Source organism: Mytilus edulis, chromosome 1, assembly GCF_963676685.1.
Source record: "Mytilus edulis chromosome 1, xbMytEdul2.2, whole genome shotgun sequence".
Lineage (NCBI taxonomy): Eukaryota > Metazoa > Mollusca > Bivalvia > Mytilida > Mytilidae > Mytilus > Mytilus edulis.
Window position 1 is genome coordinate 35,059,604 of NC_092344.1, and position 27,739 is coordinate 35,087,342.

A 27,739-nucleotide genomic window follows, 5' to 3' on the forward strand; every position below is an offset into this window, starting at 1 on the left:
TGGACAAGAAAAACTGAAATAAACTGCTTTACTTAGTATGATTAGGATCACAAGGACAAAAAATTCTTTAGTCTTTCTTTTTTTCTTTCATTTCAATCTCTTTACTATCTGGGTGGTTATTGTATATTAATAGTTAAGGTCATAAGACATGATTTTCTATTTTATATTGTATTTATTTCAAACACTTGTCTTAATTTAAATAAATATTAAAAAAAAAAAAAAACCAGACAAGGATACTTATAAAAAGAACATAAATTTAATATATATATTGCATTTGTATATAATTATCTATCATTAAAAAGTAAAAAAAATTAATCATAACCACAAAAAATGCTTTTATTGGTCATAAATAATCATAATTTATGTTATTAAAAAAATTAGAATATATATTAAATATACACTGGACTCAAAGTTTGTAGTCATGACTACATATCAACAAATTCAGCCTAAGTGTATCTTTGAATATTGTGTTCTTTAAATTTATATCTGTCGTAAAACAAATATATACACTCTCATCAATACCATTTAAGCGATCACTTAATGTGTTTGAGCAGAAGGTGGTCTCTAAAAAGAAGGACAACTGTTAAGGAGCTTAACTATCAAGAAATCTTTGCACAAATGAAATAATCTCATGTTAAAATATGCGTCCATAACTTTTAGTATACAACTTCTTATTTTTAAAATTTAGATCAAGTGCTAAGTAAACATCTTACTTGTGACAACTATTTCTGACTCTCAAAATTCAGGCTAAACTTTAAATCAACATAAATCATTTATAAAGACAAATAGTCAGATATCTGAACCACTTAGTACTTATTCACATGGTCAAAACTCTTACTGGTGCTATCTTTTTAAAAATCTATAATGTGAACTGCTTTTGAAGGAGTTTTTTAAAACAATATCTAACTAAGTCAACATCTCTAGATGTTGAAAGTAGACTTTTAAGCAGCTGAAATAAGAGAATATTTGTGAGAAGCCCATTACTAGGTGAATATGCATTGCAACCTTTAATACTCTAGCAACAAGAATGTGTTCATAACTTCATAGTACATGGATGCCCCACTCTCCATATCATTTTCTATGTTCAGTGGACCATGAAATTGGTGAAAAAACTTGAATTTGGCATTAAAATTAGAAAGATCATATCATAGGGAACATGTGACTCAAGTTTCAAGTTGAGGGGACTTCAACTTCATTTAAAACTACCTTGAACAAAACCTTTCACCTGAAGCAGGACAGACAAACGAACAGACGGATGGACGAACAAACGGATGTACAGACCAAAAATCATAATTCTCTAGGTGGGACATAAAAATTCTTAGTAATACAGTTACACACCGTACTCAGCATGCTAAGATGACAAATATTTGTCTTTAACGGGGACAGCGTGAACACCAAAACCTATAGCAGGGTTTACACAAGTCTAATAGAAAGGGTTATATTATATGTTATTCAGGTCTCAGACAGGGTATATACTGTGACATTCCCGGCTTAGAGTTTATATCCCCTGAGCCGAAGGCGAAGGGGATATAAGCCCTAAGCCGGGAATGTCACAGTATATACCCTTTCTGAGACCTGAATTACACATATATTACGGATTACCCCTGACTTAATGTTAATATTTTCCAGTGCAGGTATTTGTTGACAACACATATATATTGAAAAACCCAACCTGATATGTTCGGCATACGTGAAGGATTTTCTAATTTGCTGTGAACATAATTTTATCGTGTATGTAATAATTTATAACAACAATTTTAACATTAAACTTAAGTATTAAAAGTGTAAATTGCGTGATTTTGTATCAAAAATGTTTTATTGACTGAAGCACGTCGTTATTTTCCCTCTGTGAGCCTCTGACAGTCTGATAGCTTTTGACCACGTCACATAGTAACCGGAGTTATGATGACGTTTTTGAGGTTCCAATTGGGGATAAAAACGTCGTATATACCCCGGCAGTTTCCTGAATATATACTGACATCTCTGTGTTGTTATCCAATCACAAACCTCGACACATTTGTAATCCGTAATATATTAAAATATTTATAGAACTTACATGTTTAAAATACTAAATATCGTTTATATTGCAGGAGCCTGTGTTAACCAAGATATAAAGAAACCTCTAGACGTTAACCTTATGAAAATGAAAGAAAAAATATTTCTAAGATTATATCTTAATGCTCATGCATGTTATATAACAGTCACTTCCAATTAATAGATATAAATCTGCAATAATTAATCAATGTAGAGTACTGTGGAGTCATTATTATATTGTAGAGTACTGTGGAGTCATTATTATATCGTAGAGTACTGTGGAGTCATTATTATATCGTAGAGTACTGTGAAGTCATTATTATATCAATAAACCAATTTTTTGAGATGTTTCGGCCATTGGCCTTCTTCAGTTCTTTATTTTTCCTCTCAACTGTAACATGGCTGACATTACATTTGTATTTCCTTTTCAACAGTCTGCACGGTTAGCCACTAGTCTGATGCCCCAGACTAGTAAAATTTCATTCAGACTAGTAAGTTTTTGCAAAACTTTGTTTGGCCAAATAAGAAAAATGTCAGAATATTGGTCTTCGGACTAGTAGTTGAAAAAGTTTTTGGTGCAGACTGTTCAATCATTGAAAAGATGTTATAGATAAATGTCCTTGACGTCACAATACTTTAAAGTTACAATAACATGATGTCATAATACTTTTGTGGAATTAACGTTAAAAAGGAATGACTTTTAAAATGGTCAAAGCTTATATAATTTAACTTTCATTTATACTTTTTGATCATTTTAAAACTCATTCCTTTTTTTTTTTATAAAAAACATTAATTCCAAATACATTAAGGAATGACTTTTAAATTGATCAAAGCTTATATAATTTAACTTTCATTCAAACAAAAGCAGTGGCGGATCCAGAACTTTTCCTAAGGGGGGGCCTGCTCCAGTGATGCTTCAGTGATTTCCTATATAATCAACCAAATTTTTCCGACAAACGGGGGGGGCCTGGGCCCCCCAGGGATCAGCCTATGAAAAGTATTAAGACGGCATGTTATTGTAACGTTAAAGTTTTGTGACATCATGACGTTTCCAAGGACATTTATCTATAACATCTTTTCAATGATTGAAAGTCTTTAAAGAAATACATTATTTATCAATAGTATTTAACTTGGTCAAGGTTAGACAATTCAATTAGTTAAATGAAATGAATTACTTTCCTCATGTTTGAAACCTTCCTCTTTATCCATGTTTAATTATAAATGGTAGAATGTTTACCTGTTTACCTCCTGAAAGTAATTTCTAGCTAACACCCCCCCCCCCCCCCCCCCCCTCTCCTTCATCTAATCCTACTTAATCTCTTCTTTTACATGTACAATATTTTTTATTGCTGAAAAACACTTCCAAAAGGAAATTTGATTACTTTTCAAAAGTCATAATAAAATGCCAAATCAGGATTTTATAAGATTAAATAATTAGTTAAATTAATGTTCCTTATGGACTTCTAATAGAGGTTGCTTTTTTTAAAACTAGAGGTATTGATATTAAAATAAAAACAATTAATACGGCTGCTTCACATAAAGCAAAGGCAAAGATTTGACATAAAAAATAGTTTGGACGAAAATCAATATAGCAGGTGCTCAAAGAATAATGAGAAAGTTCCCAGAATTTAAATTTTAATTCAGGGTTTCAGAATTTTGAAATACCAAGAGTCCAGTTTTATTCACAACATTCATTTTGGTGCTACATTGTGATGAGACCTAGCCTTGTGGTTATAAAAATTTCAAGCATAAATTATCACTCAGATTCTGAAATCAACTAATCAATTTATGGTATTTAGTGTTTTGTTATTGAAGTACAAATTTACTGAGTATAGTTTTATGATCGAGGGACCTAGCCTTTCCCCTAGGAATTATTGATGAAAAAAAACTATATTTCAGATTATAGAGTTATTTCCCTTTTCAGAGTTCATTTCATATTATGTATATATCTCACCGTCCCATTACCATGGATAAAAGTAGATATTAACTGTACTTTTTAATAATAATTTGCATGAGAAACAATATATCAAAGTAGGACTTCCACTGACTAATCACCTTTTGCATGATCATTAGGTACTTTGATCTTTTTTCAGTAACTATATAAAGATATTTTTAAATTGGGTATTGTAATATTTCTATGAAGCCATAATGAAGCTCTATAGTTGTGTCTTCTGTAATGCAAATAAAAGAGATTTTGTTGGAGTCAGTCTGTAATTCAGTGGTTGTCATTTGTACATGTAGCTGTATATATCTTTTTTTTTATTGATTGTTTTGTACATGAATCAGTATACGTTAGATTTTTCATTTGATTTGTTTTACATTTGTCATGTTGGGGCCTTTTAATAGGCTTTTATAACTGGCTATGTAATGGATTTTACCTATTGTTGAAGGCATATATATAAATATAAACATGTATAAACCCTATCTGTAAGCTCAAATCAACTAAATGAAAAGTGAAGAGGGACCAACAACTTGTCATTTTAAAATGGGTACCCACTTGTTGGGATCCCTTATTTAAGGTCAAATAATTTTTCTAAACTTTAAACATGATTTATGAAATTTTAACTATCCTCAATTGATTTTAAATAATGAATAATTTCCTATCAATATTTCATTAGTTTTACCACACTCCATCATATCGTCAGTTAATCTACCTCAAGTACTGATCAATATTCCTGTTTTAATTGCAACTATCATACATTCGAAAAAAATGAATCTCTGTTCACGATGTCAAAGCTAATGGTACATGCAATTCATGCACAAAAGATAGGCATCTCACCGATCGATACATATTTATTATCTATGTTGTAATGAAAGACTACTCGGAAATTTAAAAATAAAAAAAACAAAGGTTGATACATTCAAGTCTATCATGCAAGAAGTGAACTTCCGGAGTAGTAACCAGCCAACAAACAAAGTCTACGAAAAGCAAAAAAAATATAATAAGGTCATTCAAATTCAATTTTTAATTCTTTGAATTTTTCAGCCAGATGACAAGTCAGTAGTAATGACAACATGAATGAGTAGGCAAAATTCTACTTTTAATTAGAAATTTTAAAAGTTTGAAGAGCAAAATATGATACACAAAAGTCGATTTTGATTTTCTTTAATTATTAACCAGTCCAAAACACTCTTGAATTCAATTTCAACATAAAAGGTGAAGGTTAATTCAAGTGATAATTTGACACTCATTAGTGGATGCAATAAACTTTAAAGATTTAAATGTAAAGACCTTTTTTGTGATGAAACAAGAAAAAAAATATCATATTTTGATTGGTCAAAGGGCAATGTAAATAACAAACAACAGTTGTACATTTTAAGAACCTCTTTGTGATCAATATTATTTAAAACATGTTTCAGTTACATTAAACTGTATCATTTCTTTTTCAACTTTTAAGTAAGAGTTGAATATATGTAAACAGTTTTGAGATGGACATGTTTTATAACAAATTTGAATGGGTTTTAAACGATGTTTGAAAAGAGAAGAAATCCTTACACAAATTTTACACAACGTCAAGCAGTAACTGGGTTTATATCTTAACAAACACTTAGTTATTCAAAACAACAAAAATATAACATTTTGTCATTCAAAATGTATAACGAGGTGCGCTACATCAAAATAATAAGTAATACAGCTCTTTAAATGTATGTCTTCATTCAATAAAATAACATCAAAAGATACAGCAATTGAATACTAGCAATGAAAGGTTGTATGTATAATGTATTTTGTTTTATTTTACAAACTCAAACGAGTATGCACGAGTCTTTATTTAATTTCTTAACTTCAAAAGATACAGCAATTAAATATAGAGGTAAAAAAAAGTTACATGTACAATGTAATTTGTTTTACTTTCCAAACTTTAATGAGAATGCATGAGTCTTTATTCAATTTCATAACTTTAATAGATGAAGCAATTGATTAGAGGTAAAAAAAAAAGTTACATATATGCTGTTTTAATTTTCCAAACTCCAACGAGTATACATAATAGCAGTAATATCAACAATACTACACAAGTACTGTTCACCATGCTTTTGATAAACAGGCTCAATAGATATTGAATAAAAAATCCAAAACCACAAGTAGAAGCTAATATCTATTAGTATTATAAGTTTAAGTTTATAGTAACAGACGACCATCTGAGGTTTGCATAATAACAGGAAATTGAAACAACCCAGATAAAGTAACCAAATATGTGAAATTGTCTCAGCTTCCATATACATGTAAGCCATCCTACATATACAAGTTTACAATATGGCTGAAGATTTGAAGAACATGCTACCATTACTTACCCCCAACCTGAAATGATTTGCACATTATAATAAATTGAACCAGGGGCATAGCTAGGCATTCATTCAACTGTAGGCACAAATCGGCAGGGGGTCTGGAGGCCGCTTAAGGCGAAGCCCCCCGACGGAAAACTGATTTCAGTGTTTTGGATGCAAAATTTTATGCACAAAAATATTAAATTTTCTGGTCATTTAATCATGATAATTATAATATACATGATGAAAAGTTCGAAAAATTATGAATAATTTACCATAACATCTGAATGGGGAATTAAATAATATTTACAATATGTACTGCCCATCATAGATCCGTGTATCCCTTTAATTAAGCAGTACACCCTGTTTGGTATTTTCAAATCTATTCCGTTATGATCGATATATATGTTTAACTTAATGGATAGTACATATTGACGATCCTTCATTAAAAAAAAAATATGCACGTGCACGTAAACACTGATATTATACTATATAATAATAACACTATCCTTTTGGCTAGAAAGACATCAACCATCAATATTTTGATTATTAAACCTTCACCCTAGCCACACAAACACATACACACATAGTCGATGCCTAGTGCAAAAGTTCTGTTCTGTTCATACTAATGTAACAAAATTCAAGAAATTCTTATTTCTTTATATACCACGCTACTTTACAATCCCTACCTGCTTAGGAATTTAAATAATTGTGGTCATTACTCGTAGATCTGAGAGTACTCAAAACTACTGGAAGCTAGTTGATAGATTGATTTCTAAACATCCAGTGTAAAATATTTATGCAAGTTTAGAACTAAAAACAACAAATTGATTATTTACAATAAACACAACAGGGAACTTAGTCCTGTGATATGTGTTGTATAGGACGAAGGTCTGGAAATTTGAAAATGCCATGCATTGGAAAATGAGGGATTATTGGATAGGAGCAGAAACTTTGCCTTTCAGTAGACCAACTACGAACTCCTCAAAGAGTGGCATTCTCTCTACAACTAGGCATAAGATTAAATGTCCCTATTCTGACCAGACGTGACTACGTATTTATGCATCCTGCACAGCCAAACGGACGACCAACATTGGCAAGTCGGGTGAAGACAAAGTGGAAAGCTAGTTGAAAACTAACAACAACTAATTAAAAATTCATGTGTCTAAGTTGAGGTTCATTCAAGTTTTTGTTGATAGAATTTAAATGATCAGAACCAAAGTTCTAGTTTATAGTTTCTATATAATGTAAGGTACACACATAAAAACATTCAATTCTATCCAATACTCCATTCACTAAGGACGAGAGACTAGTGTACACATGACATTCGAGTTGTGACAACTTCACTGGAGTTCATCTGTAACATTGTTTATTATTTTTTTTAACAAAAAAAAAATATTTGTGAAAAAATTATGTGTAGGCACGTGCCTAAAGTGCCTAACGGCAGCTATGTGACCCAAATGCTGACACCAGGATGGACCCTATTTGTTCCAAAAATCAAAGCAGGAGGTTAAGTTCAGCAATATTCTAAAATTTTAATTGCTACTGAACATGTAAAATAAACATAAATATGTCAAACTATTAGACAAGTAATCCTAGACCTTTGAAGTTTCTCTTATTAAAAATAAATAACTGAAGTCACAGTAATTATCAATTCTCCTTATCTTTTTCATTCAAAGACAAACAAAAGATAAGATCTTTAAATGAGATCCTAAATCAACAAAATACCAACAAGTAAGTAAATTAGTAATGATATACCAACAGGTCTCTAAACAACAGTATCTTCAAATGGCACTTTTTCTTATGGAAGCCTGAATATTAATTATGTGAATCAGCAGAAAACAAAGTCTATCTGACTATTGCTCAATGCTGATAATTAAATATGTTCCAGTTTAGGCATATCCTATATTTCATATGCTACATATTTATATGTGTTTTTTGTAAATTTCCTTTTTTATAAAAATACCAACAAGTCAATTATCATAAGGCTGTATGTTCATTTGTATAATATACAATGTACTGTTGGAAGCAGGACAAATCGCCCCACTGGCAAAACGCCCCACACCAAATTGCCCCACTTTTTCACCAACTCGCCCAACTATTAAAAAAATCGCCCCAAACAGGTTTACCAACTCGCCCCACTTTTTAAAAAATAGCCTCACTTGTGAAAAGGGTAAAATCCCGTTAATTTTTCCCCGGTCAACTCGCCCCACTTATTGAAAAAAAGTAAAATCTACTTCATGCCCCACTGAAATGAAAACTAACGAAATTTATTAAACCATTATCTTTTAAGTTGAATGATGTTTAAAGTTCTTAAAATGTAATTGCAAATACATTTTCGTATCATTCATTGGAGAATAACTTTAAACTTGTAAGCTTAGTTGTATAACAATTGAAAAGAAACCTGTTAATTGTATCATAATCATACAATTGAAGGATTTCAATTAACAGCAATTTGATGTTATAGCACGTGCACTTCACTAAGGTTTTCATAGGTATTGAAGTGGGGCAGGGACATAGATATACAAAGGGATTGCATCTTTTTTAATAAGTGGGGCGAGTTGACACTAATAATTTCATTGTGGTTTATCGATTTGTCCCGAGTGAGGCTAGATGCTGCTAGATGGCAAACCTTATTTCGAGTTGGTAAACAAGAGTGGGGCATTTTTTTATAAAGTGAAGCGATTAGGAGTGGGACGATTTGTCATGGATTCTTGATCAGGATTCATTATTTGTTGGATACCAATTTCGAGGATTTCGTGGGTACAAGGAAACCACGAAATTGGATCCTTTGAAAATTAAATGTCTGATTAAAGACATATTTCATATACAAAATATCATCGACAAAAATCCAAAATTTAGTATTAATGAACACGAAGTTTTCCTTGACACACGAAAATTGGTAACCACAAAAATAAATGGAACCACAGTCATGACAGTAAGTAAAATACCAAAAATTTGATTTCCCAATGAAGATTGTGGCCAAGTTTTGTATTGACCAGAGAAGATTTTTGTTAAAGTTAAAGGACAACAATTAATACCAAGTAATAAGAAAAGTTTACTGTCCCAAGGTGCAAATATTGTAATTCTGACACCAAAATGGTACAAATTTGTTTCAAAAAGTTGCAATTCAACAGAATCAAAGCTGGAGTTAATCTTTTATAGCAATCTTCTCAAATTTTAATTGTTTCTCAACATTTAAAAAACATAAACATGTCAATCTTCATTACAAATAACCCTTTGAAGTTTCTCTTATTACAAATAATTTCAGGTCACAGTAATTATCAAGTCTTTTTGCATGTAAATGCAAATAATTGAAAACTATGATTAGATTTTTAAATGAGATCCTTCAAGCCTTTTAAGTTTGTATGTAAATAACAATTTAAAAAACAATTTAAAAACTCCATGTTCAAATCTTAAATGCAATCTAAGCCTAAAATTTTGTTGAGGGATTCTTAAGTTTCTTATTCTTGTATATATATCCTTTATACTACTTCTATTACAGAATCACTGAGCGTGTTCAATGTTGTTTGCTATTCAATGCACACTTGTAACCAGGTCAAAAACAATAGAATCAACCAAATAGATATATCTCAATAAACATTAAACTTTAAGGCACACAATTCAATGGTTAGGCTTTATTATGCCAATTTCATACATGTATGTCTGTAAAATTAATACAGCGTATGCATACTAAAGTATGCACAATTTTATACTTTAATAAACAACACAATGAATGAAAATATAAAATGTTTCAATGACGAAAATTACTGCTTGATCATGTTGATGGTTCAACAAACATTGCCTTACAATAATTTAATAATACTAATATAAGAAAGTATAGTCTGAAAAAAATGCAGATTTCAAAGGGACAACTTTTGCTTCTACATGTACCTAAATTTGTATTGAGCAAATAATTGAAATTGATACTAAATAATTTAAGATCTTATATCTAGTCAAAACAAAATTGGCTTATGACACAAATAGTATTAGAGGCAATGATTTCCAAATAGCTATTTTATTTGTTAAAAGCTTACATTAAAATATAGAACATATACATGATGTATCATTTAAAGTCATTGTTTTCATATTTCTTTAAAGAAAATGAAACTTTACAATCTATTTGATTGCTTTTTCCCCATTAATACTAGACGTATTTAGACTGTACGGTTAACAAAATAATTGTGATTTTAGACAAATTTTAAGTATTATTTGAAAAAAATATAATATTTAAAAGTCATTATACTATTCATTGTAATATTGAGTCCGAAATGTGTTTTTGCAGAAGACACATTGTGGACTTTTTGCGATTTAGAGCTTAAGGTTCCTACCTCGGCCGAACTTGGCCTCATTTTGCCACCTTCGTTATAGGAGTTAAAAATCTCCTGTCTGCTCATATCATAATGTCCACTGTCACATCCTCAAATCCTCTTTATTCTTATAGAAAAAATGCTAGCGACCTCCAAGCCGTGATTGTTTCCATGCATGTCACGTGTTTTCCGGTTTTTAAAAGAACTGCTACCCTTTATTCTTCAACCATTTTCGACCGTTATTTTGAGAGAAAGAGACCAGTATAAACTGAATATGGGGAGCGTTTCAAAACACCAATTTAAATTACATCGGGAATGAAATCCCGCCAAAATTCTTTAATCTTTAAATTATATGATTGAATGTTGCAAGCGGGTGCTTTGTTTGTACGCACTTTTGTCTATGTTTTGAAGTTTCAGAGTGAATGAAGGATCGATTTAGCGACTAAATTAACAGGCAATGTGTGTGTGTGTGTGGGGGGGGGGGGGGGGGGGCAGTGGCGGATCCAGAACTTTTCCTAAGGGGGGGGGGGGGGGGCCGCTGACTGACCTAAGGGGGGCCCGCTCCAATCATGCTTCAATTATTCCCTATATAATCATCCAAATTTTTCCCACGAAAAGGGGGGGGGGCACCCCCCCCCCCCGAATCCGTCTATGGGGGGGAGGGGGCAAGTAAAATATGTTTTCTCTCGATACTTCTGTCCAAATTTGGTTAAAAATCCTGGATGATCCTGGATGGTTTATGAATCTAAAAAATGTTTTAAAAACTTGAACTGCAGACTATATATATGTCATGTTGAAGAAAAAGTCCATTTATATTAAAGTATATTTTTTTCTTTAACATGACATATATATATATATGTTACAGGGAATTTGTAAAATCACTGGACTAATCAGTGATTGTGCAGTTTCAGTGGTTTTGTAAAATGCCTGAAATTGTTATGGATTTTACAAAATCAATGAAAATAGCTGGGGATTTTGTAAAATCCCTGATTACAATAAAGTAGCATGCTATTAGAAATGTGTTTTTCTTAATATAAAAATAGACCAAATGAATGATCATTGATGATTTGGAAATATATTTGTTTAATAAACACTATGAGCTAGAACTAGTGTATAACGATAATGACTAAAATGCATATAATCGGATATTTAGACCACTCTCATTGGCGGATCCCTTTTTTCGGCCGATCAATGCATTTGAATGGGGACATATAGTTGGAACCCCCGCCCCCCCCCCCCTTTTAAATGGCTGGATCCGCCCCCGACTCTGAATTTGCTTATCTTTGCATGACAAGTTTGGGTGACATCCCTACCACTATAAGCTATTGATATGTTAATTTTCTTAACTATGCTGTACATGTCTTCAAGACATATATAATATTTTTAAAACGTCTTCATCTGATGAATACCGTTTTTTACAATTTTTTTTCAAATCTCCACACTGAAGAACTTCATATCTTAATTTATCAACAAAATATTTAAGTACTTCATTTGGATTAAAAGAGTTGAGAAAGTTTAGAAACTTATTCAAAGTTATACCACTTTGTGATAGAATACATTTGTCCGATATATGACCAAAGTAGGTAAAACTTAATTTGTTTATTTTTGCTTGGTAATTAAGAACCTATTCATAAACATGCAAGTACAAAACAAAGTATAATTATTAATTATTATTTTGTGAATATAAATGTTATTTTGTAGGCAGCAAATTAATAATACAAAACTTATTTGCTTTTTATATATCAATTTTCATGCAACAATAATTAAATGCTCTTACTCCGATTTGCATGTAATATTTGCCACTGAAACACATACCCTAGCCCACTCAATTTCTTATACCTCACATATTTTCTACAGTAATTATACAGAAAAACTATAATAAACAGTAACCTTCTTTCAAACAAGGTAGTGATAAGGGAGCTACCATTTGATTTTTATGGGGGGGGGGGGGGGGGGGGGGGGGGGGGGCTAGGATGAAATTTGAAAAAATAGACAGGACAGAAGTTTTGAGTGAAAAAAAAAGGCAGGATGAGACACTTGCAAAAAAAAAGTCAGGACGACAATTTAGGTAAAAAAAAAGTCAGGATAAACTAAAAAAAAAGAAGGCAGGACCAAACAGAGTGAAAAATAAATAGGCAGGACAGAGATTACAGCTAAAAAAAAATGCAGGACAAAATTTTTCATCCTAGCCCCCCCATAAAAATCAAATGGTAGCTCCCTAAGAGCTTGTTTTGTACGTCTTCTTTCTGTGGCTCATTGACAAAATATTCTAAAATGTTTATCATATTTTCCCTGGTTCCATATGTTGCACTTTAATTTTACCTCAATTATTTGAAGTAACGTTCGGGTGTATGTTTGCTCTTGATTTCAAGACATTTGTACCTGAGCCATTGTTCTACAGTATGTCAGTTGTTTTGTGAATGAAAACCGCTCACTTAATATTAAAATAAAGACTAGATTAACCTCAAACTTATTGAGTGTTACTGTTGTAGTCTTTTTTTTCACAGAAATTCTTTTGTAAAACACTAGTCAAAATCAGTGATTTTATAGAGTCACTAATCAGTTTAGTGATTTTACAAATTCCCTGAAATTTCAGTGATTTTACAAAATTCCTGATTTCACAAATTCCCTGTAACATTTGATATATGAGGTCCCTCATGGGGTGTCCAAGTAATCATATAATCACAAATTGTTTACCAATATATTCATAATCATATAGGCTAATCAATTCTATTTTTTAAACAAGATAATAAAAAAATAAAAAAATAGTCCAAGAATTGAGATTATAAAAAAAAAATCAAATAATCATGAAATATTTGGTCTCAGTAGTAATCACTATAAAACTTTGTCAAGTAATCACATAATCAATTTTAAAAAAATCAAAAAAATACCACAGAGTGAATATTTGTGGACGACGACGACGGAATGTAGGGTCGCTATGTCTCGCTTTTGCGACAAAAGTCACAGGTTCGACAAAAATGGATTTGAACCGATCTTATACCATTCTGAAATGAGGAGTACTAATATGCATCAACTTTTAAATTTCGAGATGACATCTGTAAAAATCGAATATCTGATAAAACCATCAGATATTCGATTTATACAGATAAAAGTAAATTAAAGCATTGTCGAATTATTACTTCTTTTTCAATTTAGTTATTTGTATTTCTTCAAATGTTTGAACAAATTGACATTTACTGTTCATTTTGTGAGGTATAGATGAATGAGACTATTCAAATGCTCATTTTTATAAAGATGGCTTTTAATTGTTGGCGTTTTCATAAATTTTCTCTCCCGAAATACTTCATCTATTGTTGTGACCGTTATGTGCATATTTTAATATATATTTATTTATGTGGACAATTTTACGTGCATAATGACATAAGATGCACGGTACTCAGGACAATTAGAGTACAGTGACGTATCATAATACAGGCGCGGATCAAGCCATTCTAAAAAGGGGGGTTCCCAACCCAGAGTAAAGGGGGGTTCCAACTATATGCTCCCATTGAAATGCATTGATCGGCCAAAAAAAGGGGGTTCCGACCCCCGGAACCCCCCCCCCCCTGGATCCGCCACTGCAATATGTGCATATACAAATTGATGGGATTTTCTGGTTCTTGGGGTCGGTAGGTATAAAAATTTGACGGTCTGACGGGATTGCGACTACATGGTGGTTGATCTTATACATCATGGCAAGTTTAGTGCCCAGTCTGCGGACTGATAGTGTTAATGGAATAATGCACAGTGGTAGACCGTACCCAAATGGAATTGAAGGCATACATAAATCAACAAAATAGGTTTACAATATACATAAAAAAAAAACATAAAAGAACGGTCAATTTAATGTGTAAATTTTCGATAAAGTAATCTGCATTGGCTTGAGGTATAGGGGGAGGGTTGAAATCTCACAAAATATGTTTAACCCCGTCGCTTTTTAATGCGCCTGTCCCTACTCGGGAGCGTCTGGTATTTGTTAATCGTGTATGTGTTTTATGTTAAGTTCATTTATATATGTTTTGGAGTTTAGTTTGACATCCATTTACACTGAACTAGAACACATTTTTGTTCATATATGGGCCAGCTGAAGCCCGCCTCCAGATGCGGTATTTTCTCCCAGCTTTGAAGACCATTGGCGACCTTCGTCTGTTTTCTGCTTTCAAAAAATTGGTCAGGTTGTTGTCTCTTTCTTTTACACATTGATTACCCATTTCCATTCTCAATTTTACTCGTATTATGGTACCTGTTATCAAAGACATATATGGTATAGCATATATTACATACAGAGCAGCTAGCCTTTTGACCATTTCAAATCTTTGATATTGATTCAGCGGTGTGTGTGTCTCAGACTGAGCACGAGTACTCAGGATTAGGGCGGATAAGTGCCTGGTATGCTTGACTCTTGATGAGATAGTTTGATGTTTTAAAATATCGTTTTAGGAAGCCAAGAATTTTGTTACATTTTAGATGTTATATATCATATATTTCATTTATATGTCTGTCCCATTTTAGACTAGCTTGAAGTGTAATACCAAGGCATTTATAAGCAGATGATACAGATTCTAATGTGTGGTTGTAAAGGGTGCAATTATGTTTTATTTATATCCTTTCTGTGTGATGAACAGCCATCGACTATAGCCATGTTCCGACTTAGCTACTTCATCAATGCAAGATCAGCCTGAAGTTTGTTGTAGTCACTTTGGAACCTCTTTATTACTGTCGTCTGCAATTAACGATGTTTGCTGTACGATTTAGGTAGGGTTTTAAGACTGGACCTTAAGGCAGTACATTGAATCACCCCTGGTGTGATTAGCCTAGGACAATGTTGATATGACTTTCCATCCATTACAACTGTTTGTGAGCGGTTTGAAAGGAATGCAGAGAACAAATGGAAGTTTTAACATTTGTTCAGATATGAATGAGTTAAGCAAGAATTTGTATCCTACCCTTATTACAAAATTGTATCGAAGCAGTACTGTAACTTAACATTGGTTAACGTTTACTTTTTTTTTTTAAAGAATCGTTATTTTTTATCTCTATATTCAGTATGACTTTATCAGCTTCTACATCGTATGTTTATGAACGAACTTCATATACCCTTTTCTGTCCGTGCCAGAACTGTCTAGACCACAATTTGACAATATAGATCAAAGAAGGATAACTCAAAAGAGCTTAGTAAACCATTTGGGTCGGAAAATCCGCCACCCAAAAAATCATGAGTTGGGAGAGAAATACAAATCATGCGAATGACCCCGATTCAATCCTTCTATGCCCAAATGAGTTCATTATCCCCTATTTTATATCTATACAAATCGTTCTATTTTACCTATGATGACCTCTTAAGGAGTTATTGCCCTTTATAGTAAATTTTTAACAATTTTCATATTTTTTGTAAATTTTTACAAAATATTTTCCACTGTAACTACTGGGCCATGTTCATTATAAATAGAGATAATTGTAAGCAGCAAGAATGTTCAGTAAAGTAAAATCTACAAACACATCACCAACACCAAAACGCAATTTTGTCATGAATCCAGTTGTGTCCTTTGTTTAATATGCACATAGACCAAGTTGAGCGACACAGGTTCTTTAGAGCCTCTAGTTTAGCATCCAGTTTAGTTTTGTTTTGTTCAAAATAACATAAGCAACATCGCTAATGAACTATTTGAACTAAGAAGTCTTGCAAGTGAATAACTCGTTGAATCCGTACTATTATGGTGACCTCCAATTTAACCCATTAGCTATAGCTATAGAGATTTGGTAGGCACATATAAAAGAGAGGAGAAACTGATGTCGAAAATAAACTGACAAAGATATGGTTAAAAGGAAAACAAAAAACAGACAAACAATAGCACCGGAACACAACATAGAAAATTGCAGACTAAGCAAAACGAACAACACCAAAAACCTGATCTCAGGTGCTCCTGAAGTGATAGCAGATCGTGCTCCATATGTGGCACCCGTCGAGTTGATCATGTTACTACACCCCCGTAACAAGTCTTATTCGGTTATAAAGGGTACGGCATTGTAGTTACGACATTAGGAACACATCCGCTATTATCTGTGAAGATATCAACCAACTCGTGATGGCGTCCGTAAAATTTACGTAGGTATTATTTCAACTTTACCATTTAGAACTCTTGGTTTGATAGCTTTCTTATGAGCAGCAACCCTCTATCAAAGAAATCATGATAGGAAATATAAGCTCGGAAATATGTTGGCGCTGCTGGATTGTTCCCACATAGAAATGAAAAATTCACAACTGGGAAGCTTAAATCATCTATTTCGTCGTTAAGTTTTGTTTTCAACCGACCCTCATTGTCTTTTTCTAGATGCAAGTTAAGATATGAGGTAAACTTAACTGTATCTGTTGTATCCTTTATTTCAAGTTCGATAGGATAGATGCGTTTAAGATACTTGTAGTCATTAAATTTTTAATTATTTAGTGAAAGAACATCATGTATATAGCGAAAAATGAAGTTAAAGGATACTGTGTGCTTTCTTCCTAAGAAGTTTCTATATATATATATAAATTCAGGCTCATAAGTATAAAGGAGAAAGTCGGCAGGAAGAGTGCCACAATATGTTCCCATGGGAATTTCGATTGTTTGTTGAAAAACACGTCCTCCAAAAATAACAAATATGTTGACAATTAAGAATTCTAGCATTTGATAATGTCAGTTTCTGAGAATTTTTTGTTTGAATCAGACTGATTTTTTACAAAGAAATAGCTCTTCAACTTTGTTTGATAACTATTAGGAGTGCGGTTTCGCATTTTGGCCCCTGTGCGGTTTTTTTCAAATATGAAAGTTATTGTGCAATAAAATTCATTTTTATCGGCTGAGTATTAATTTAGTCTTCAAAGATGGTTTAGAAGAACATTAAGATTTTTTTTTCATGTTTTATGTGATATTTTTCTAATTTACTCTCCGTTTATTTTCGAAGCTAGACTGGCCATAGGGTTCAGAATATAATGTAATGTTTACAAACACTTTTTTTCTACCCGAAGTTTTAAATTTTGACACACTTTTACAAAAAATATGAGACAAAAGACATATGATTTCTAATAGATATATTGTAAACAGCTTTCGGTTGAAATTCTACTTCTGGCCAAATTTTTGGGGAAATATGTGACATTTTAATATAATTTCCTGCTACTTACAGCCGATTTCATTGAGTATGAATATCTTTGGTTACCTTGCTTTTAAGCTGAACCGTGTAGTCATTATTAGTTCAAGTATACTACCCTCCTTTCGAAGTAGCCTAGTCCAATAGACGTATAGATTGGTTATCAGCTGGACTAGTCTACTCTTAAAGGAGGGTAGGGTTATCAGCTGGACTAGTCTACTCTTAAAGGAGGGTAGTTTATCCGACCTAACAATATATTCACGGTTTAGTTAACAATCAAGCTAACCAAAGATATGAAATCGCATGTAAGACGTGCAAGTAACTGTCTAAACTGGGCCATTCTTTTCAGGATACGAAGCAACATCATTTTTTTCAATTTGTCTTTTAGTTTGGAATGGGGAATACTTGTGTAAAGTGTTTAAAAGTCAAATGTTTGAGCTCTATATTGAAATATTTAAGAGACGTATATTGTATGTACTCTTTTTTGGTATCTACAACTGATTCAGGTCACCTCTAGAATAGGTAGTTTCATAATAACTTTGAAGCCGGACTTTGATTTCTGATCAAATTGATGTTAATAATTTAGAAAGAGGTTTCGTGGAGCACTGCTTGAAAGACCAATCAATATACCGTTGTGTGTAAGAACAGTTATGTAGTTATGTACCCAATACAGTGTTGAATGATCCAGTTCTTCATCTTTGGTTGAAATTCCAAAACAAACATAGAACAGACCCATGATTCTCCAGGATTTCCTCTTTGGTAAGATTCGTGGGGATATATGTTGAGTTTTCAAGTGAATTGTCAACACCTAATTCCTTTATCAAGCAGGCTACGTAATGTAATTAACAGACAAAAACGATGTTGTTTGGGGCTTTATCTGCGGGGACGACGACATATTTGTCTTGGAGGAAGGACATGTGTTTTGCAACATTTGGGACCATTAAGATTGATATAGCATGGGTACATTGTATTGATAGAACCATTCAGTTTCATAATTCTGATTTGTATTTAACCCAGTGCCTGACATATTCCTCAACTGAATCCAGCAGTATTTTGAAATTGTGTTCCCAATTGATGGATTTAGGCTCACGATATTTCGGACCTTTGGATAACACATTTCGCAGGAAAGTGTTATAGACAATGTTGAGGTCTTCGGTAGTGTACTTTTTAGTGTAAATAGCTCCAAAAATCCTTACCCAAAACTGTTAGTTGTGTTCTAAGGAACAATTTCGACATATACCTTTTTGAAATTTTGAAAGAGATATTGTAACTTTAACATACAAACCTCAGAAATATCAGGAGTATTTTTAGTCAGGACACACTGTCAAACATCCAAACATACTATCCACACTGATCTGTGTCCACACTTGTATATTATATTGACCAAGAGCAATATCGATGCATTTTACACATCAATTTGATAGGATCGAAAACATTCCAAAAAGATTTGAATCTGAAATAATTTGATTCTACGATAGAACCAATTTTTTAATATGTTTTTGAGGCTTGGGGATTTTGAGAATTTGAAAATTATTGAACAGATGCATTTGAAATTTTGCAAAAGCCTTTAGATTTAAGAAGTTCGAAATAATACACCCAATTTTATGGTGTATTGAGAATTTGGGAAGATTACCTTAGCAAGTTCGAGTTATTAAATGAAGAATGATTTCGTACTGGTGTAAAGTTTTAACAATAGCAGTCAACTCAGTAGTGCTTTATAAAGGCTGATGGTATCTTGTAGAATCATGGTCATCATGTTATCAAAATGGATTTAATTGGTAGAATCAATATTTTAACAACACTGGTCTAGGATATATTTTCATGAATCAGATTGGCTTTCGTGATAAAATTCCTAAAATTATCTTGATAGAATATTGAGTGATCAGTTAATTACCTCGTTGTTTGGTTATATAGAAAAGTCATCTCTGGGACAATTTTAAGTGACATTTAAAAAAGGACTTTGGATCAGAAAAATATCTGATCTGACTATCTGAACAGAATAGATCTACTGTAAATTTTAAAAGGACATCGAACTTACGTATTCCAATCGAGGGGTCGGTCGTTGGCAATATTTACAAATTGATGTTAATGAGCTTAAATACTGTAATAAGAAAAGACTGCCCTAGTGTGAAAGGAAAGATTGTATATACTCATTGCTTCGGTCAATATTCCATTTTATAAAAGATGATAAAAGTGCGAACCATGGAAGGCTTGAACGGCGGACGATTATTAGAAAAGTCAAATTAAAAAAATATGGGCTCATGATATGGAAATTGAAATCAAGGAACATCAGATTTTTATCTTTACATATTTTGTTAATACATATTACTCGTGTTTTCCTAATGTTGGAAAATCGTCACTAAACCAGGTGACACTTGCTGACACAAGGAACGTCCATTTTTATTTATTTATATTTACATGTTTTGTTTATATACATGTTCCTTTGCATGGTTTAGTCACGAGTCTCCAACATTTGAAAAACATGAGTAACATGTATCAACAAAATTTAACATGTTAATATAAAACATCCGACGTTCCTTGTGGCAGCATGTGTCGCCGTCAGAGTGCCCATATAGATTTGTGATAGACAATTACATAAATATTTATTTAAATTGATTATTGAATGTTTGAACTTATTCACTGTATTCATCTAAGTTTCAAAATTCAATTTGTTTATAAGATAAATTTAAAAAAAAGAATACAAAGCAACAATACGTAAACAAATATTTTTGATTGTTTCCCTAATAGAAAAACCTATAAGTTTCAAAATTCAAACTTTAACGTCTAAAAGTAGAATTTTAAAATATATGTATGGCTTCTGTTTGATGTGTAAATTCATATGATTTTGTCGCTCCTGTTATGCAGGAAATCTCCGTCTTAGTGTATTTTGAATAAGCAATTAAACAGCAATAATTTAATTTGTCATTGGGTGATAATGGTAAGACTACTGCCCGTCGAACAAGCTTGGTGATGTCATCGGTTTCTTTGTAGTAAGTCTGCGGTCCATATGTCTTAGTCTTTGTCAAATACATTAGGCAGCAACCATTTGATTTTCTGGGGGGGGGGGGGGGGGGGAGGGGCTGTGGTTTTTTTTCTGGACAAATTTTGTTTTTCGCCTCAATCTATTTTTTTCGCGACAAGCCGAAAACATTTTTTTTTTTTCAATTTTAGCATTACATATACTGGCAGCTGAGGGTGAAACAAACAATTTTTTTTCTCAGAATCAAAAACAAATTATTTTTTTCTCCAAAAAAATGGAAACAAACTTTTTTTCCAAAAAAAAAAACCCATAGCCCCTCCAGAAAATCAAATGGTTGCTGCCTTAGGTAAAGTAGAAAAGGAAACATTTGACTTGAAAAACATGGAAGACTATATGAGTTGCACTGTTCTTGTCTGTTTCATAAACGATGAAAATGGTGCTTAGTTGAGAAGTAGTTGGTGATGTTGAGATATATACTGTAGACTATATAAGTAATCTTGTGTAATTTTCTTTTCATGGTAAAAAACTGTCACGATGCCCTTGGGTACATTGCATCATTAACATTTTGTTTTATCAAACACCAACAAATTAAAGATATATTTTTCTCAAATTTTAAATATTTAGTTCACTATAACTTTAAAAAAAAATGTGTTATCATAAATTAAGATAAAGATGAAAAGATATAAATCTGAATAAAATCATTTCCTTTCATTAGTTTACAAATATTTTTTTTTATATTATAACCTCACTTAAAATTGTTATGACATTTATCTCTTTTTTAATTATATCTCTTTTTTTATTATAATATGTTGTCCTTTTTAAATCTCAAAATTGATATTCTTATAAAATTTATCTCTTTTTTTATCTTTTAAAAAAAAATTATATTCAATATTCAATCAATTTTTAATCAAGAGTATTTATTCTTTATAACCTTTTACAGGTCAATTACAGTTAAATGATATATAGATATAGGAAGATGTGGTATGAGTGCCAATGAGACAACTCTCCATCTAAGTCACACTTTATAAAAGTAAACCATTATAGGTCAATGTACGGTCTTCAACACGGAGCCTAGGTTCACACCACTGTAAAGGGCCCCAAAAATTACTAGTGTAAAACCATTCAAACGGGATATGCTTAAATGTAAGAAACGGACTTTGTTAAAACAACAATGCCCGCTATGTTTGTATATGGATGTCAGTCATTAAAGATGGACAAACCAGGATGACACCCATTTAATTGACGGTATACCAATATCATCTTCTTTGTCAGTTACCAAATATGGTTATTGTCCGACATAGGATCAATGAAATTGAATTAATAATTGTAACGTTATCTATGTCAAAAATTAGTGTCAAATATCTTTCACGGATATATAGTAGACGGATAAATATAAGTTGAAAGATTGTTCCCGGATCCTATTAATTATTCAATTGCATTAATATGGTAATGCCAAATTGTGTACATTGAACTTGAATCTAATTAATAGTATATGTTTACACTAATATATGTTACAAAACACATATGGGTCCAGCTCGTATACCGTACGAATATACGCATATGGTTCGGACCGTACATGTACCATCATCAAATACTCATATGGTCTATAAGATCTCCATTAGAAATTTTAATCAAACTACGAATGATCAAGCATTGGTTTAAGTTAGTTACTAGAAAGTCTTAAGACAAATGTCCTTTTTTGTTTAACTTTTAGCCCGACTGCAAAATATGACACACATATTCAATGATTAAAACAAGTCAATCAAACCAATTTTTGACAAGTGTGGCATGCAAAACTTGTATGGCACAACATTTGTTTGGTCACTGTAACAAATATGGCTGAATGTAACCATTAAATAGAACATAATAGATCAGTTCAAACAAAATTGGTTTGCAAGTCTACGGGAATCACTAAAAACATTAAATCATTGTTGAGTTAAGGATATTTTAAAGTTTGAGGAATATTTTAGTATTTTGAATGACAGACAGATATCTTAATTTTAAAATTTCGAACTCTGCATATGAAATTTCCAATCGAAACTTGAAGATGTCAAAACTTAGAAAGAGAAAAAAGAGAGTATTTAATGTAGATGCTATTGGTGATGAATACCATTACATTTTTAATTGTTCAACTCTTTGATAACTGTAAAAAGAAAAAAATATCAGATTTCATTAAAAGAATACTTCTTATCATGTAGAATTTTCATGACTTCATGAATTCAAAAACATTTCCAAAACTAAATGAATTATGTAAACTTATAAGGGAGGTCAATAACAAATTAAACTTTTCTTGGTTAACAATGGTAAATGCCTCAATTTACTTTCGTACATTATTTATTTGTGTTATTGTTTTAAAATATGTATAATTAATTATAATATACCTTTGTAATTTGGTTTGTAAGAATACAGATATAGACAGTGATCTTATAATCTGTTAAACTGTTATAAACCATACATAATGAAAAGTATTACTGTCATTACAAAAAAATGTAAGTTGTTTATTATTATGTCATTCATTTTACGACTTGACTTGTGTTTGTAACATAGGGGATTATTTGGGTGTATATATTCAAGTGAGTTCAAACTAGCTGACAAAATATACAGAGACTCACAACGACACGTTAACGTCTTCGTGAGTTCACTGAGAGATTTCATTGTAAATTTATTTTGACATTTATCTTCGTCAATCAAAATGGTATGTCTAATGTAATTTTTTTTTTTTTTTTTTTTTATATATATATATATATTTTGATTGAGTTAAGTCTGCCAATTGATATTTTATCGTATGTTTTTCTTTGTTGTGATGTTATGCTATTGTTTCAGAAAAAGGGAGAAGGTTTGGATCCATTAAAACGTTTAATCCCGCTGCAAATGTTTGCACCTGTCCTAAGTCAGGAATCTGATGTACAGTAGTTGTCGTTTGTTTATGTAATATATACGTGTTTCTCGTTTCTCGTTTTGTTTATATAGATTAGACCGTTGGTTTTCCCGTTTGAATGGTTTTACACTAGTAATTTTGGGGCCCTTTATAGCTTGTTGTTCGGTGTGAGCTAAGGCTCCGTGTTGAAGGCCGTACTTTAACCTATAATGGTTTACTTTTTAAATTGTTATTTGTATGGAGAGTTGTCTCATTGGCACTCACACCACATCCTCCTATATCTATATATATAATTATAAATTCAAGAATTAATTTTTGGTATGTTTTGAATTGTTTAAATCAAATAAATTTAGAATTTACTCAGTTTTGAACAAGATCATGGGAAACAAAGATGTTCTTAATAGATATTTTTTTCGGATTATTCTTTCATTGAAAAGTTAAACTCAGATCAGGCTTTTTAATCATCTTGTGTAAATCAAAATTTGCGTTAACATTTCACATTTGTATAAATGATCATTGCCAAATAAGATTTATTTTTTATTTTTTGAAAAATGATAGTGAAAATATGCGTATTACTTTCCTTTTTTTGATCATTATTGAACATATTATATGTTACTTTTTTATAGAGGGAATGCATTTCAGTCCACGTCGGACAGGCCGGAGTTCAGACCGGAAATGCCTGCTGGGAACTGTACTGTTTGGAGCACGGTATCCAGCCTGATGGTCAGATGCCCTCAGACAAGACCATTGGAGGCGGTGACGACTCCTTCAACACCTTCTTCAGTGAGACCGGATCTGGTAAACACGTACCCAGGGCTGTCTTTGCTGATCTGGAACCTACTGTAGTCGGTAAGTGAATAACAATTCTAATTCTATACGTTTAAGGATTCCATTTTTTATGTACGATAATTTCATTACTCGTAGATTGTGAACAACAGAATATATATAAATGTAAATAGTATGTAATGAAAGAAAAACTGATTGTTTGCTTATGTAGTTACAGCAATGTAGCGGGAACGTTCTTTCTTTTTTGAATATATTGATAGTACAGCATTCGATAAAAGAACTACGTAAAAGACACTGTTTTATCTGAATAAACTTTTTGGTTTACATTGTCAACGTATATTTGTTCCGCCTAATAAAGTTCCACTGGAAACTTTTGTTAAATAAAAATGTCATAATGTCTGTTACTGTTGGAACAAATATTCTATGCCATTTATTCCGTTAGAAACATATACTGTAATATTTATTTTAGTGGAAATAATATTTCCGAATATTTTCCATATGGAGAAACATCTGACAACATCCATTGCCCTAAGCTTCTAAACAGTATTGATATAAGGGGAAGCAACCATTCAATTTGCACGGAATATGATGGTTGGATTAAAATCATTCACTTAGTTGAAAACGACAATATGTTGAAAACAATCACTGACTAGAACCTCCTCACAAGGTCACCGTTTAAGGGAGCAACCAATTAACTCCAAAGGGAGGGGGAGTATGGTTTTTTGTCTGAGTCAGATTTTTTTTTTTTTTTTTTCGACGCTATCAATCAAATTTGTTTTTTTTTCTTCAGTATTGCACACTACAAGGTATGTGGGAAATATGCCATCTGCTTTCCCAAATAATTGTTATCACCATATTGGGGATCAGAATATTTCTTTTTTGACCCATCTCCCATGAAGTTAAATGGTTATTCCCTAAATGCCTAGAAAACTATGGAAGCATCCAAAATTAAAGAAATAACATAACATTGTTTTTGAAGAAAAATAATCCACCTAAAGTTAACCGTTGGTAGCTTAAGATGTTGAAATGTGCACTGTACGGTATGACAAAAAAAGCGATTTGTAAGTATTTAAATCACGGTTTCAATCCCATGTTGAAATTTTAATAATTTGGCCATGCAAGACTTTTTTTTTAAATCTGCAAAATTTGCATTTTGCTGATATTACAGGCTTGTCATTTACATATGTAGTTAACAATATATGACTTTCTCTTTTAGATGAGATCAGAACTGGTACTTATCGTCAACTCTTCCACCCAGAACAACTTATTACAGCCAAGGAGGATGCTGCAAACAATTACGCCAGAGGTCATTACACAGTCGGAAAGCAAATTGTCGATCAAGTTTTGGACAGAATCCGTAAATTGGCTGATCAATGTACTGGTCTCCAGGGGTTCCTAATCTTCCACAGTTTCGGAGGTGGAACCGGATCAGGATTTACATCACTACTCATGGAACGTCTCAGTGTTGATTACGGAAAGAAATCAAAACTTGAATTCGCCGTCTACCCAGCACCTCAAGTTTCCACTGCCGTCGTAGAACCATACAACGCCGTCTTGACCACTCACACAACTCTTGAACACTCCGATTGTGCTTTCTTGGTAGACAACGAAGCCATCTACGATATCTGCAGACGTAACTTGGACATTGAGAGACCAACATACACAAACCTTAACCGTCTTATCGGCCAGATCGTCAGTTCAATTACTGCTTCCCTTAGATTCGACGGTGCTTTAAACGTAGACTTGGCCGAGTTCCAGACCAACTTGGTACCATACCCACGTATCCATTTCCCTTTGGCTACATACGCACCAGTTATTTCTGCTGAAAAAGCTCATCATGAACAATTATCTGTAGCCGACATTACAAACGCAGTGTTTGAACCAGCAAATCAGATGGTCAAATGCGATCCAAGACACGGCAAATACATGGCTTGCTGTATGTTGTACAGAGGTGATGTTGTCCCTAAAGATGTCAATGCCGCTATTGCTACCATCAAGACAAAGCGAACCATCCAGTTCGTCGACTGGTGTCCAACTGGTTTCAAAGTTGGCATCAATTACCAACCATCAACTGTTGTACCAGGAGGTGACTTGGCTAAGGTACAGAGAGCAGTATGTATGTTGAGTAACACCACTGCCATTGCTGAGGCATGGGCTCGTCTTGACCACAAGTTCGACTTGATGTACGCCAAGCGTGCTTTCGTCCATTGGTACGTCGGAGAAGGTATGGAAGAAGGAGAATTCTCAGAGGCCCGGGAAGATATGGCTGCTCTAGAGAAGGACTACGAAGAAGTCGGTGTAGATTCAGTTGATGAAGAGGGAGAAGAAGAAGCGGAAGAATATTAAGTGCATTATTCAGAAACAAGCAATAAACAATATATATATACTAATGTATACAATGTATACGAAATATAGCAATTAAATATGTCACATCAATTAGGTAGTAGTTTTATTTGTCATTTTAAAGGACGAACAACTTGATTTAATAAAAAAAAAAATGCAATCCACATAGAATATTCCCGTTTATCATAATGTTTTCGGCTTTTCTATTACACATCTTATGCCTTATGCATATACGACAAAGGGAGATAAATGTTAGATCATTTTGCTAAACACAAGTCAAAGCGGAGGTCTTCTATGTAAGTGATGTATTGTCAGGATATCCAGTATATGTTTCGTTATGCTTCATGTTTTCAATGTTTTATGTAAAATGAAAGTTTGTTTAGTATATTCAGTTTTTGTTGTTGATCTAATATAGATATAAGAAGACGTCGCAATGAGACACTGAACTCTATTTGTAAAAGTAAACCACCATAGGTCAAGAGTATCACTTATCTTTTGTGACAATAAAGATATCATTATGTTATGTACATGTACATCTTTGCTATCGAGGGCATCGAGTACTTTATCACCAACTGTTTTTCTAAGTGTTGATGTTTTTCTTTCGCCTACTCCTCGCGGTTCTCGAGTTGTTTTGTGTGGCTGGTCAATTTAGATTCACGGCATATCAAATTAAGTTTATATAACGGAAGTTCCCGACCTTGTGTTATATCAAGGTATATTGGATTTTTTTTTCAGAGACAAGTGCCTGTGTTCTTATCTTTTAAAATGACAGTGTGCATGCAACCTATATTTGTTTTATAACATGTATATAGTATTGCAATGTCATTGTACGTGTCGGTTCAAAATGTCTTATTGCTTTTATCTATTTGTACCAAATGTAAATACAATTTGTACTTATTTCAACAAATATGTTCTTTATCTCGTTTATGTAAAATAGCTAAAGCTTCTCTTCGTACGTATTGCGTACAGCCGACAAGCATACATTACTAACTTTTCCCCACTAACTTTAAGTAAAAA

The 27,739-nt window shown here is 32.5% G+C and overlaps 2 protein-coding genes across 15 annotated transcripts in view; one reads left to right on the plus strand and one right to left on the minus strand.

Annotated features, from left to right (window-relative positions):
* LOC139511639 (spermatogenesis-associated protein 1-like) overlaps positions 1 to 10,814 on the minus strand; it is a 56,819-nt gene extending 46,005 nt beyond the window's left edge. For 4 of the 14 annotated variants that reach the window (XM_071298788.1, XM_071298707.1, XM_071298754.1 and 1 more), the window contains exon 1: positions 10,629 to 10,803. In XM_071298788.1, the coding sequence (XP_071154889.1) occupies positions 10,629 to 10,694 (66 nt within the window). In that variant the 5' untranslated portion in view covers positions 10,695 to 10,803. Of the gene's footprint in view, positions 1 to 10,628 lie in introns of all 14 variants that reach the window. The other 10 variants (XM_071298808.1, XM_071298800.1, XM_071298619.1 and 7 more) reach the window with 4 other exon arrangements.
* Positions 10,815 to 23,271: 12,457 nt separating this feature from the next.
* Positions 23,272 to 27,017, plus strand: LOC139481796 (tubulin alpha-1A chain-like). Its single transcript, XM_071265305.1, has 3 exons — positions 23,272 to 23,410; positions 24,220 to 24,442; positions 25,596 to 27,017. The coding sequence occupies exons 1-3, from the start codon at positions 23,408 to 23,410 to the stop codon at positions 26,723 to 26,725; spliced, it is 1,356 nt and encodes a 451-aa protein (XP_071121406.1). The 5' UTR covers positions 23,272 to 23,407; the 3' UTR covers positions 26,726 to 27,017.
* Positions 27,018 to 27,739: the final 722 nt, after the last annotated feature.

Bases quoted from the DNA above. Each gene is read 5' to 3' on its own strand.
- LOC139481796 (XM_071265305.1), top strand. The intron at 24,443-25,595 runs GTAAGTGAATAA...TTTCTCTTTTAG, and splicing joins TCTGGAACCTACTGTAGTCG to ATGAGATCAGAACTGGTACT.